The sequence below is a fragment of the Brienomyrus brachyistius genome, chromosome 5 (assembly GCF_023856365.1).
Source record: "Brienomyrus brachyistius isolate T26 chromosome 5, BBRACH_0.4, whole genome shotgun sequence".
NCBI lineage: Eukaryota > Metazoa > Chordata > Actinopteri > Osteoglossiformes > Mormyridae > Brienomyrus > Brienomyrus brachyistius.
The window spans coordinates 23,870,358-23,884,728 of NC_064537.1; the positions used below are offsets into that span (position 1 = coordinate 23,870,358).

The 14,371-nt window shown below is 49.4% G+C and overlaps 1 protein-coding gene across 2 annotated transcripts in view; it reads right to left on the reverse strand.

Moving 5' to 3' along the window:
* LOC125742804 (ankyrin repeat and fibronectin type-III domain-containing protein 1) overlaps nucleotides 1-14,371 on the reverse strand; it is a 234,256-nt gene that overhangs the window by 11,923 nt on the left and 207,962 nt on the right. For both annotated transcript variants that reach the window (XM_049015164.1, XM_049015165.1), the window contains 6 exons: nucleotides 9,610-9,811; nucleotides 8,944-9,151; nucleotides 5,847-6,044; nucleotides 4,704-4,817; nucleotides 3,135-3,232; nucleotides 884-974 (listed from right to left, as the gene is read on the reverse strand). In XM_049015164.1, coding sequence (XP_048871121.1) covers nucleotides 884-974; nucleotides 3,135-3,232; nucleotides 4,704-4,817; nucleotides 5,847-6,044; nucleotides 8,944-9,151; nucleotides 9,610-9,811 — 911 coding nt within the window. The remainder of the gene's footprint in view (nucleotides 1-883; nucleotides 975-3,134; nucleotides 3,233-4,703; nucleotides 4,818-5,846; nucleotides 6,045-8,943; nucleotides 9,152-9,609; nucleotides 9,812-14,371) is intronic.

Sequence of the window (14,371 nt, forward strand, 5' to 3'; positions counted from 1 at the left end):
GCAATCGCTGGACCACCACAATGATCGTGGAGGACGGCGCCATCCCGTCCACTCAACACCTCAGCTGCTGGTGGACGACTTAGCGCCATGAGATTGCTGACCTCATTCCAGGCTCCTCCAGCTTGTAGCTACGGTTACAACCCGTGACGTCCGTGCCCTGGCCCTCGGCGGCGCCACCAGCGCTGAAACTCTGCCCACCTGTCACCTTTCCAGGGAGCGCTGTCGCCAGGAGTGGTGGCTCGACCCAGCAGGACTCCTGGCGGAGCTCACTCCGCCCAGGCCCGGTACACACTGACATATTGAGATGAGGGGGTCCTCTGTCCCGGGTCGCAAGAGCGCCTACGCGGCAGTGCGGCCTGGCCGGGCCCTGCTGGCATTCCCCGGTGGCCCCGGGGCCACACTCCCATCCTGTTTGTTGATGTAGAGGAGGCAGGCATTCGCAGGAAGCCCGGGGCTCCGTGCCCGCGGGTATTTTTACCACTGCAGGAGCTGGCGCGGCTCGCTGTCTGCCTCCGTGGGCCGAAGGTGAGACCGACTGGCCAAGGGGGCGTGTCAGTGGTGCGCTCGTCTTACGCCATGACAGGACTGCCTCGGATTCCCCTGGACCACAGCCCTGCACCGTCATCGGGGCCGAGTTGCTTGCGCGACCCAGAGGAGCCGGCGAGGTCCCCTACACTGAGTTCCGAAGCCTACACTGTCTAAAAATAAGAACCTGGCCCCCCCAGTGAATCTCAGAGCTGCCCGCTAAGACACCGAGACGTCCTAAATGCAGACGTAAGCTCCGGCAGCCTGAATGTCAGAGTTACCCCCGACATTATCACTGGCGGTGACGTGACATGCTGAGGCAGGACCCCCCCAGGCAGGGTGAGGGCGGTGCGCTTACTGGATGGGACTGCGCAGGCGGGGACAGACATCTGGGCAGGACCCCATCCTTTCATGTTGTATGCAGACACCTGGACGTAGTAGGGATTCCCCTGCAATGAGAAACCCAGAAGACCTCGTTACCTCGGGTAACGTCCATGCAGAGGGTGGCACTCAGATGTCACCCATCAGACTCCTGTGAATGAGATTCTCCAGGGGACTCATGTATGCTAAAGGCTTCGGTCTGGGGACCTCAGCGGGAGATGCTGTCAGATGTGTCGCCATGAACGAAGCACGGATCAGGGCACGAACATGTTCTGACGTCTTTATGAAAGCTCGGAGACCAATGGAGGACCGGAGCAGAAACTCGGCACAGCCTGAGCTGCCCTGTCGGACGGCATCAGCACAGGCTATTAGCCTAGGAGGAAGAGGCCGTGTAACCTGAGCAGACGGAGGGGGGGGATGGAGAGCAGAGGGGGTGTGTAGGGATGGGAGGCCACTGTGTGTTTGAAAGGAGGGGGGGGGCATGAGGTCTCGCTGTGTAAGTACAGAACTATCCACTTTCTCAGCCTGATAAATCAATGTTACACGGGGGGTGGGGGGGGTCGTGACCACCGCCTGACCCTTCCTGGTGTCGGGGGCTCCGACGTTGATGTGGGGGACCCACTGGGATGGCGACGCTTGTCTACAGACATCAATTAGGCACAGAGCTGGTGTGGGGTTTGATATTCGCAGGTAGGGGAGCTGGGGACTTGATTTATTGGGGAATAATTTTTCAGAACAGGCTGTGTGCGAGGAACTCCAGGACACAGTGCGAGGGCTTGGGGGGGCAGGGGTCGGGAGGGGGGAGCCAGGGCCATGGGAAGAGAAAGACTGGATGCACACTGAAAGGGGAGAGAAGAAGCACCTCAGCACTGGTGCCTCAGGTTTGGTTATGAGTCACATATAAGGAAAGGTCCCAGATCTACAATTTTAACACTGCAGATTCCACACTGCACTGCCCTGGCCTGATTTCTGAAATATTTCCAATAATCTGCATCGACCTGCACACAGAAAGTCAGAACCTTGTTCCCCCCTTCAATGTCCATGGACGTTTTTATGGCATACTTTTTTTGGAAAGATAAGTAGGTTAAGTGGTTAAATTTACGTCTTTCTGAAGCACTGTCACAATATGTCACGGGGGGGAAATCGCCCTGCTACCAGACCAATAGGAATAGAAGAAGTTTGGACTTTCCCTTCTGAGTTTACATGCTGTTGCAAACCTCTGCCTCAGCAACAAGGAAAGGAGCTTGCAAAGGAGATTCAAATGTGAACTGCTATGACATCAGCCCTACAGACACCGGGCTGGGTCATGGCGTCAGCTAAAGGGCACGATCTAGGCGAGAAATACCATGAAGCAAAGGTCTGCTTTGGTAGCTCTCTGTGGAGGGGCTCAGCTAATGAATCTGAGCTCTGAAATCGTACTTTACAGGATTAAAATATATATAGTTACTGCCCCCAAAAGACATTTACACAGAGTTCACTGCAACTTCATATCCATCAATTTATGTATCCATCCATCCATTTATTATCATGGTTAGGTTCACATTGGACTCCCTGGACCTGATGTAATCTCATTCCACTGCAGTTACAATTTTATTATTTCAAGCTCTTTACATCTATGGCATGTCATGAGGATGCCAGGTGAAAACAGGTGTTTATGGGTGCGCTGTGCCAGGCAGGTGACTCAGGCAAATGAAATAACTCAAATACATTTGTAACAATTATAATCTATCCTGTAGTCATAATTAAGGACCACAAAACAGCATTTTATTTGTTACAAAAGTATGATGGTAAAATGATGTCTGTGGGTATTTAATAAATGTGTAATGTGTCGGCATCTTCCATATGCTCTCAGTGTCGTCTGAACTTTTTATAAGTCACTTCTAACAGATGCTGAAAACCCAAATATTGTTTTTGTTCACTTTCTCAACAGTAAACAGGAGCATTTAACTTAATTGCATAACCTCTCTGGTTTCGCGTAAGAGCCATGCCAGTGCCAGACGGTACAGACTGCAATACAATTTCAGACAGATGGAACCAGGCTCTGCACAGTGCATCTGGAGGGACAGATATCAATGCAGCCTCCGACCTATAGGGGGCGATGTGCGGAATGTCCACAAAGCCAAGCTTCATGGGATTTGCAGGTGAAGCCTTAGTGAGATGATCTAAATTTCGCTCGTGCAGCAGTAGGGGCTGGCAAGGGTATAGGTGGTGGTTAGGTGCATGCTCACCGTCAGGAGTCCTGTGATGAAGCACTGCAAGGCCTTGGTGTCCTCCACAACTGTCTCTCCCAAGAGGGGGGTCAGAGAGGGCGACGAGCTCCAGCCCACTGAGAGACACACAAACCAAGGGTCACTGCTCATGTGGAATGTCACTAATCTACGTGGGTTAGTTCTGCTTCATATTCAGTACGAGGAGGATGTATCTGAATTCTGCTCTTATCTAAGTCCGCTGCTGTGTCACATGTTCTCCGGGCTGACAGAATCGTCAGGTTTTGTACCCCATGGCAAAGGGCACCAGTAGCTGACACTAGTGGTTCGTATACCAGAGGTGTAGATACTAGAGGTGCATATACACACAGATGAGCCAATGCATGAAGCGAATAATGTCGATCTTGTGAAAACAGTGAGTGTCAAGGTATGCGGTATATTAAATGGTAAGCTAAGATTCGACACTCATAGTTCAGATGTTGAATGCTGAAAAAGTAAAAAGGATAATGTACTGAGTAACTGACATGGGCCAAATCATTATGGCTTGATGATTGGCGCTGAGTAGCTAACGAGAGTGGTCCGAGGAGAGTGCTCACAGGGTGTTGTGTGGTATAAACCAACAGAAGAGCACAAATGGCAGATGATTTTGATGATTGATACGAGAGTAATCGTGTCACAATACAGGAGGCCAGTCAGAGAGCCCATGCTAACCCTCGTCCACCATCAAGAACGATTACAATGGGCACGGAAGCACCAGAACTGGACCACGGAGCAATGGAAGAAGGTTGCTTGCGTTGATGAATCCCGTGTCATGTGGGCAGCCGGATGCGTGTTAAGCATCTATGACATGTGTTAGCCTCATACACAGCCGGACTCCATGCACTGCATTGTGACACATTACTCCTGTGACTTATCGGCCATTTGTACCACAGTAGCCCTTCTGTTGGTTTGTACCAAAGGGAATAGCCTTTTATTTACATCTAGAATCAAGTCCTGGCTGACCAACACCTTGTTTGTAGCTCATGGTTTTTCCCTCCTCAGACCGCTGTCAGTTAGTCCCTGAGCACCCACCAGTTTTGCCATTCCAGGGATGTTCTGGTCCAGGTGTTTGGCCATAACCATCTGGTGCTTATCAAAGTAACTCATGTCTTAACCCTGCCCATTTGTTCTGTATCCAACAGTCGACAACAAGTACCAAATGTTGACTTACCTTCTAATATATCCCAAACCTTCATGAGCTTTTATAAGATTGTCAGAGTTACTCATGTCATGTGGGTCATAATGTTTTGGCTCATCTATGTTTATGGAAATACAGACGCTCCTCTACTTACAAACTCTCAACTTACGAACTTTCACACATAAGAACAAAGAGGACTGTAAGCCCAGATTGTGTTCCTCGGGCTCCCGTTTCCTGTCCGTAACATCAATTTTTTTTTCTGCACGCCAATTCCGACTTCTGGCCGCTACTCCCGCCGCACAGCAGCGTAGTGTGCGTACTCCCAGCATCCTAGTTCTTAGTACTTGCGTATATCTTTAAAATGATGTTGTATATCTTAGCGGAGCAGGATCTGATAAGCCTGGCCTACTCACCCTTGTATTTGGTGACAATGGCTGAATTGACGCTGAGAGGTTCCTGGAAGGTCACCCCAAGGCTTGTGCTGCTGCATACTGAAAGCCGGACATTGCTGGGGGTGTCTGGGGGGCCTAGAGAAGAAGAGACGCCGTTGCTCATTCGCTGCACTGCTATCACAGCATCGCCCCCTCATGGCCCACTCATTCTGCTGCAGTGCCAAACATTTATTATGCCAGGGCAAAAAAATCTGTATTAAAAACGCCACGCCAAGGGTACAAGACACTGCCTTCGCACGGTCATTTTTGTGAGGCGGTTGAGCTATGTGCTGCTTTCATGAGAATATTTTGGCGATGTCCGTGTGATCCTTACTTCACATTTATTTATCCTTATTGGCAGACCCGTCTGTCTGAGGAACACGTGACACATAACAAATGTGCTGAAATTGTGTGAGATTTGTATTTTCATTGTTAAAGCTGCATGTTGTCACTCAGGATCGTTTAGTGTGAGAAACACAAAGCTGGAGAGTGAAAGCTCTCAGCACACAGCCTTGGATTATTCACATAGTGGCGGTCAGAGTTTGTTCCTCTTCTTGTGAGTGTCTGGGGGGGTAGGGAGCGATCTCGGCAGCCTTGTGGGAGCGCCAAGCAGCTAGTAAAAGGTTCAAAACAGAGCCCAGCTCCCCCGGCCCGGCGTGGAAACCATTAACAGCTCTGCCCAGACAGAATGCCACCAAAGCCTCTCTGGTAAAAGTGAAAATCAAGGAAAACTTTGGTGGTGGGGGGGGGGCACAGGCTGCACTTGTTTCAAATTACTCAGATCTTTGTCAAATGGGCCACGACTTGCTCAAGATCCAGCCGGAGAGCATATTCACACTCACGCACACGCACGGGCACACGCGAGGTAGCTGGCACAGGCGTGCACGCTGGAGGGGGGGACCCCGTATGAGGGGATGCGCCTGATGGCATGCTGGCATCACCCCGGCATGTGCTTTTTGGCCCCGTGTTACAACACTGTGTCATGAAAAAGAAGCAGTTAACAAGCTGAGGGCTTGTGAAAACTGTGACCTCACAGAGCCTGAGTACAATCCCTAGAGGGGGGAAGAATACGCTAGTGAGAGCAGGGCGGCGTGCAGGTCTCGGTGTGGGCCGGGCCACACTCACATGCGTGCTCGAAGCCCGTCTTCATGCGCTTGAAGAGCCGCTGCCTCCACTCCCAGGCCTGGAGCTGCCTCTCGCGGTCGGAGGCCTCGCCTTCCCCGGGTCCCTCGCCGGCCACCTGCACCGTCAACTCGGCCACTTTCTGCTCCGCCTCCCGCAGCAGTGTGGCCAGGTGCAGAGCGCGGCCCTCCAGGCTCACGACTGGAGAACGTGCATGAGGGTCACAGCAATGACACGCCGATAAAGACATTAGTCCAGTGTGCAGTCCTGCTCCCATTACCATACCCAGTCTAGATGTTATCACAGTACATAATGCACTTCCCACCACAGTACAGGTTAGATCCAATTACAGTGAGTAGTTTACACACCTTTACTTATATACCTGTAGTCTTGGTCCCATTGTGTTATGTAATCTAGGTCCCATAAAGCTACACAGTCTAGGTCCCATTAGGATACATAATGGAGGTCCTACTACAGTACATAGTACATAAGTAGGTTCCCTTTATAGCACATAGGTTAGATTCCATTATAGTGCGTAGTTTACACCCGAGATTATAATCAAGGTCCTATCATTTTATTTAGTCTAGTCCTATTTCAGGAGATATTCTAGGACTTTAGGTTCTATTTCAGTAAGTAGTCTTAATCCCATCACAGTATAGTCTTGGTCTCAATATACTTTGTAATGCAATTCCTATTACAGTACATAATCTGCCCCATTAAAGTTCATTTTGTTATACAGAGGATTTTCACCTTTTGTAAAGATCGTAACTCTAAACATATAGCATAATACTTCCCAGTAATTTACTTTTTACGCAGGTGAACCTGTATGGTAACATGACAGGTATGAATGGGTGTGATTAAACAGCCATGCAACTTACCCAGATGACCCGGGTGCTTATGTTAAGATAACAGACTTTTAAACTGCACAAATGAAAAATCTAAATTTTAAAATACCCGGGAGACAAGCTGCTTTTCATTAAGTGTGTTGGCCATAAAACACCCTGCCCCCTCCCCTCCCCCCCCCCCTCTCCCCCCCCAACTTTTCTGTTGACGTTTCATATCTGTTAATATGCTGGAGAAAGTCTTCAAAGGGACATGGCAAAGGAATCTGTAAAATGAGGAGAATTTCAAACCAAGGGAGAAAGCGAGAGATGAAAATGCTTATTGAATAGGAAAAAGGGGAATGTTAGCAGAATAATGTGGTTTTATTAGCCCCACGTCCCGACGGTACCCAGACACTGTGGATCCCACTGCCATTAGCTAATAAAAAAAGGTGGAAGCCACACAGTAATCGCTCCCCTTCCCAGCTCAGCATTACTCTGACCTGCCGATGCTCCCACTGTTCCCAGCTTTCTCTTTGGCTTGGATGCCTCTTTCCCCGGGCAGCTACCGGCTGACTGGCACACAGTCTTCGTTTTAGGTGCACAAAAACACACATAAACCTCCCCAGAGATGATGAGGGATCAGTGCAGTGTATCTCAAGTGGGCCGCGGAACATTTTCGTGGGGTCCTCCCACTCGTCCACAAACAGGAATTGTGGGTCCTGAGTCCTGAGACTCACCCAGTTGAGAACCGCTGGTCTAGTGGGCCATCTGTCCACTTAGGCTAACGTTCTCTGCTATTTACCGTACAGTGGGCTCTGCTCCTGGCCCACAGATGTAGGTCAGTAGCAGGTACTTCTTTCGTGCAGGTACTCAAAAGCAAGGGGGATGCTGGTACCAGGAAGGGCCCGGATATTATTACGAAGGAGTGGAGCTGGAATCAGCTGGCCTAAAATAGCTATGCGAGCATGCAAAAGCGGGCAAGGGTTTCGGAGCGTCGACTGAGCTGCTACGGCTAATAGCATGCAGAGTGCTGGCAGGCGCTGGCCGCGGCTGTGCGGCGTGTCGAGGTGTGAGAGGTAGAGAGCGTGTGTGTGGAGCACCCCCTGCCTCAGAGCCCCAGACCCTTGAAGTCTGGAGTGCTGAATCAGTAACTTCCTTTCAGAGCCGACGAAGAGCCCGAGTCTTTGATCTCAATTCTCCTCAGATGGAGTTTGATTAGAACAGTCTTAAAAAAATCACTCTGCATCCTGGTACGTTGCTAAGGGAAAGCCTTTTCCTTCTTATCCCTGCTGTTATTTTTTAACATCTTATTTGAGTACAAAAAAAAAAATCAAAGACATTTCTCTAAGTACCGCCTTCCATCCAAGTGTTTCTAATTTAGCTATACCTTGTTTCGCTATCTGCAAATTCCAAAGTGTATTATTTTAACTCGTTCAACAAACGTGCTGCTAATTTGTAATGTTCGTAATGTCATCCATTCGTCTTCCAACCATTTATCCTGGACAGGGTCACGGGGGGGGGGGGGGGGGGGGGGGGGGGGGGGGGGGGGCGGAGCACCAACACAGGAACTCAGGCAGCACGGGTCATAAGGCTGGGGAACACCCAGGACAGGATGGCCGTCCATCACAGAGTACATACACAATTACACCAATTGGTGTAAGCACACAAGGAGACAGGGAGAAACTGCACAAACACAGGGCAGGAGTCAAACCCCCAACTTGCGAAGTGTATGGCAAGAGAACTGCCCCTGAGCCACCCCACTGCCCTTATAAAGCCGTGCCTTCTGGTAGCTGAATGTACAGTGTTATTCTATGGAAAAATCAGTGTGTTACTTGTACTGATGAACAATTTCATCATCACAGGAAAATCAACACAGGATCACAGGATTCCTATTTGTCAGCCCAAGGTAAAAATACAGCTTATTTCATAGTATTAGGTATGTCACTGCCGGAAACACACACTGGCTCTTAAAAACAGAAATAATTTGTTTGATTTCACTAGAAAAACAACAAATCGAGGGAAGCAACTACCTTTTTTTTTGGGGGGGGGGGGGTGAATTAGTTAATCCCTTAGTGGGTCATTTCAGGATGCAATATTGTTTTCTTAATTGTGTTTTAATAACTCCAGGTATCACTTGAAGTTCCCAATTTTTTACTAGCGTGACATACCAGCTCATGATGTGTCGCACTGCGAGGGTCAGTATGTCACATTCTCAAAAGAATTTTGATTACATGATTTCTTGTTGCCGTGGTGGCACAGTTGCTGTGCAGACTCACAATGCGGGCTCTCCTTGGCCCCAGCCTGCAGCAGCAGCTTGGCCATTGGCACGTTGTTGGTCATGATGGCGATATCCAGTGGCAGCAGGCCCTCACTGTTGGGCGTGTTGAGGTCCAGCTCCTCCAAGCTGTACTGGGACAGCAGCAACTGCACCAGGTCCAGGTCCTGGTGCTCCACTGCTTCAAACAGCGCCTCATTGCTCTGAAACTGACCCAAGAGAAGAGATGGGGGAAATTCCTCACAGCACTACATAATGCTTTCAATTCAATCAGTCGCAGTATCACTGCAGTCGCGACACATGGTAGGACAAACTCTGGGTGAAACACTTGTCTACATTCAGCTGCATGGTCTCAGGATAAGAGCAACTTAAGCTCACAGATTCATTTGAGCTGCCTGCCTCCAGACTATGGTGGGCTGCAATAGAGTCTGCAGGATCCCTGAAGGACCAGCAGGCAAACAGCACACAGATATCCTTGCAGAGCAGGGCCGGACTGAAACACACGCTTTATATACAACTAATTTAGATGAAAAGAAAAGAATGCATTTCTAATCTAGAAAAAGTATGTCCCGGGACGAGACCATGCATCCACTGAGTCACAGGATCGAAAGGGATCCACAGGATCGAAAGGGATCCACAGGATCAAAAAGGATCCACAGGATCTCACCATGGCGGACTTGCACAGGCGCTCCTTGTCACCGCGGCCTGCCGCTGTGCCATCCTCGGCGCCGGGGTGGCCCACTCGGAACTTGCCGGAGAGGTTGCGGTACAGGCGGCGAGCGGCGCTTGGCGACGAGACGCTGGAGGGCTTCCTGCCTGCTGCCACGTTGGCCTCGCGCATCTGCTGCGTCATCTTTGGAGCGTGGGCCCTTCGAGGAGAAGGAGAGGACTGAGCTGCAGCCGGGCAACGGAGCAGCCATTTCAGCTCGGCACAGCGGTGGGAAGGCACATGTCTGCGGACCATCGTAATCTTCATCACGCTCGCCTGCTCCTCACACGCTAGTACCTCCACAGGTCATTCCAATAGCATGGCACCCAAATACTGAGCTACATCTATGCTTTTAAAAAGCGCATTCAATTATTCTTCCCAGAGAAGCTGGTTTAGGTGGGTTTTGCGGGGGCAGGCAGACGGAGGGCCGGGAGACTGTGTCCGTGTTTCCACCCCAGTATTTTGGATATGCAAGGATATCCACTTCATTCCACTTCATTTATAGAGCCCCATCTTAAAACTCCCCGGCGGTGTGTAATGATGTCACTGGGTGCAGTTGGTATCCACACCAAATGGCTGGCAATTTGATTATATGGTGGAAAAACGGTCTTAATGTGTCGCCACAAAAAATAAAAACAAACAAACGTAAATCTGTTCCCCATACGAGACCTTTTTTTTTTTTTTTGGGTAAACCTTTGTACCAGCTGGCATCTCTCATCACATTTATACCAATCCTATTTATTTTCTGCTCTGGATAAATGCTTAGCAACAGAAGCTTTGAATACTGTGTTATAGTAACACTGAGAAAGGCTGATACATAAGCACTGCTGCAGAAACCAAGCTTGTCTTCACATCGGGAGCAACGTGGAGTCAATCTGTATTTCATTTTCTGGTGTTTTTTTTCAGGTCCTGCAGAGGACAGGAGAAATTAAATAGAATTAATGGGAAGAAAAGTGCTTATGGCTTCAGCAATTCGGAGTAAGTTCATTTGGTTCCACGAGTCATCAGCACATCACCAATGCTGCTTGGCACAGTCTCCGATCTTGGCTGTATTTATTTGCACAAGTGCCATCGTCTCTTTTCCCTCATTAGTCTTCTCGCTGGTCAGCCCCGAGCCACCATTCAGGTTAGTCGGAGCCGTCCATCAAGCCTCTGAGGCCTGACCTCCAGGAGAGTCTGAAGGCCACGGCCGATGGCCCTATCTTGGCATCTGGAGTATTGCGGGAATGCGACTGAGGAACAATGTTGATGGCTCTTGTGGCTGGAAGGTCTGCATTGTGCCCACGCACACCCGCAGACCTGCTGATGTAAATGTCAGCGCGACGGAGAGTGACAGAGACATCTAATGCCGCTGATCCTCCCAAACTCCATCTCGAATTCCACCCAGCCCTCGGCCCCCACCTCCCTTCTGTCACTAGGAAAACGACCATTCCTTTTTCCATTTTACAAAGTCCATCTTTTATAATCTACTCTACATAAAGCAGAAAAAGGCACATTTAATTGAACATAGATAAATGACTACAATCCTTTAATTCAATTGTAGCAGCTTTGAAGTTACATAGACCTGGATTCGTCATAGGATTTTGTCACTTAACTCAACTAAAACAACTTTGTTCTGCAGTTTCCACTTCTAAATCAAACATGTTCTCTGTGATGAAACACAGAAGGGCGATCAGGCACCAGAGATGTTTGCTAACCTTCCTGCTACCGCCATAACTATCTTTGTTATTGTGGTTTTGTGTGGACCTCGACGGACGCCGGGAAGGCAAAACCTCAAGAATCTGGCTATCCCACACATCAGCGACGCCGATGCCAGGCCCAACACTGACACCAAAGAGGAAAACTGACAGTGAGCTCCAGACACCAGAGGGGGAAAAAACGGCATCTCTGACAGCTTAGTGTCTTAACCCAACAAGCCTCTGTTTGGTCTTCTGGGGTTGGAAAACGTGGCCGCTTCTGGCCAAGAGTGAGATGAGTGTGTGAGAGAGGCAACAGGAGGCCAGTCATCGCGTAACACTGGCTTGTTTTTTTGCAGGAGTCGGAATGGAGAGTGGGAAGACGGCAGACTGCTCGCTCGGCTCCAGACGGGAGAGCCCTGGCTCAGCCCAGGACGGTGGGTGGCATGGAGCTCAGCGAGGGGACCCAGGAGGCTCAAGGCTGAAACATGCGAAAGGCCAGCGAGTGACTGGTGGGGCAAGCGGAAACAGTAAGTAAAAAACACCATCCTTCAGACCAAAATAACGATCAAATTCGAGGAATTTATTTCAGTGGTTCCGATTGGCCTCAGTTAGCCGTGGAGTTACAGGAGCAGTGGAGAATTAAGCAGCTACTTAGGAAATGTGCCGGGATTCACGTCAAATGACAGGACAAAAACAGAGACTCTAAGGTTATCTTGTTTCACGGAAGAGGATACATGACAAAGTTATCTGTCGGCATTGGGCTCTTTCATAGGCCGCCGTGTATTAAAAAAAAAAACACTTGTGTATAAACTTCTTTCTGCTCTTATTATAGAGAGCTCATTTTAGACTTCCCCATGTTCCCTGACCTAACCTATTCTAGGAGCAGACCCCCCAACAGATAAACGCCCACAGGTATTTAAAATAACAAGTTTTCCATGGGCTAGTGAAGATAAACAGAGATATATTTGTAATGCCGCATATCAATTTCAAAGACAAAAAAGAATGCAGCTGGATTATTGTTGCATGTGTGAGATGTAACAGACATTTTCTGTCAGCAACAAGAATGACCATCACTCTCTGATAACATTAGTGTGAAACCCACTTTCGGACTCAGATCGGCAGCCAGGCAAACAGGGAGCGCGCTCTGTCACCTCCGGCACAGTGCCCAGCGGGCCATCTCCTCCGACGAAATGAAACAGTACTCAGCGGGACACTACTGGAGCTGGCGCCTACCAAAGCCGTCCTGTAAAACCCGGCGACGACAACACACGGCCGCGTTGTTTCTCGACACACTAAGGGGTATGTTTCCCAGAGGGGAGAGAGGGAGAGAGAGGCAGAGTAATAGAGAGTGCCATTCCTGGTGAATGTGTGCGGCAGGAAGATGGGAAACTCAGCAGGGAAGTAGCTTGAACCCTCAAAGTTGCGAAGTACCATGAGACAATGAGGAGACACTAATGGGCGTCAGGGGGACGTGACGGACATGGGGGGTGGGGTTAGCAGCATTTTATTTAAAAGATTCAAGGAGGAAGTACTGTAGTCTTGTTGGGAACAAAATGTGCCCAAGTGCAAGGATTTCCAGCATGACCCCCCCCACAAACCACCCACAGAGCTCCACATGTCCCCTTCCACTGACACCAATACCCCCCCCCCCCCCCCCCCCACAAACACACACCAACGATGTTGGAATCCAGCTTGGACCTGGCGAGTGGAATTACAAGTCCTTGTTCAGCCAGATATCAAATGCATGCTTGCTGCATAGCTGGACTGCGACAGTGTGCCTCTGGGCCTTATCGCCGCAGATGCCATCCCCAGATAGCCACCCGAATCGGCTTACAATCCCCACATTAAACGCAGGGGTCAGAGCTACATGCAAAGAGGAACAAACAACGAAAGTAAAAAAAAACTCACCAGGTGCTGGGAGGGGAAAAAACGGATGAAAGAATAACGACAGAATGTCACTAAGCAAGTACGCATTCTGACATCTGAAACAATGCACTTAATAAATGGGATATTATAAAACCCATACAGAAGATATTTCATTTAATACAAGAAGCAATATTCATCCCCTTTGTGTAAGCCCAAGGCCATGTTTTGCCGGGTGCCGTGAATAAGTTTTATTGAGGCTAAACATTAGTCCGCTAAATATCATCGAGCACCGGCGTCTCAGGGGTGCTGCTAGATTTTCGATGATTCCTCAGTCTATCAAATCCAGGAGCTGCCCGGCTTTGCCATTTGTTCCGGACGTGTGTTTAAAGGCTGATGATTAGCTGTCTGTGAGAATAAGTGGCAGAGAACAGAAGTCAAATGGTCTTGTTGGCTGATAAGGTATCAGTCTATCAATCTCTGGAGCTAGCGGCTTTGGGGACTATTAGAAAGCTCCGTGCTGTGTGGTCTTCATCTGCCTTTGTGGCAATGCAGGAAGAAGGCACTGGATATGATTTTAATAAACCCACTGCGTCAAATTAAAAGTCACTATATCATAATAAAAGTCTTAATATCAAAATCTGAAGTCACTTACCTAAGGCACAACCTAATTCACGTTTGTAGTTCATGACACCAAAAAGCGTAAAGACCTTTTACATAATAGCTCTGCGTCTATTTCAATCTGGTTATGCAGAAGGCAAAACAGAAGACCTTGGAGGCACCTCCTTTGCAAGGTACTACACAGGGAAAACATGCCAAACGGGAGAAGGCTAGAGGCATGCGGTGCTGCGACTCTATGGAGGAGGGGCCCGGCGTCAAGGCGCACTTCCCAATCAACATCAGCACATGCAGGACAACAGGGCCGCCCTACGCCACTGCGAGAAAGAGAATGCTGCCACGTAATGCATTGACTTTTGTTACATGCTGTTGTCTGCAGCGGCATGCCCAGAGTGCGTGGCGTGCGTGTCCCAGGGAGCTGTCATCACTGTTCTTTCCCATGTTCCCGCTCTCCAGCGCTGCATCTCAGGCTAAAACTGAGCCGCCTCCCCAGTGCCGGGCAGCTATTTGCTGACAGCCTGGCCCCCGAAACCAGGGCAGTCTGCCGCCACAAGCCTGCA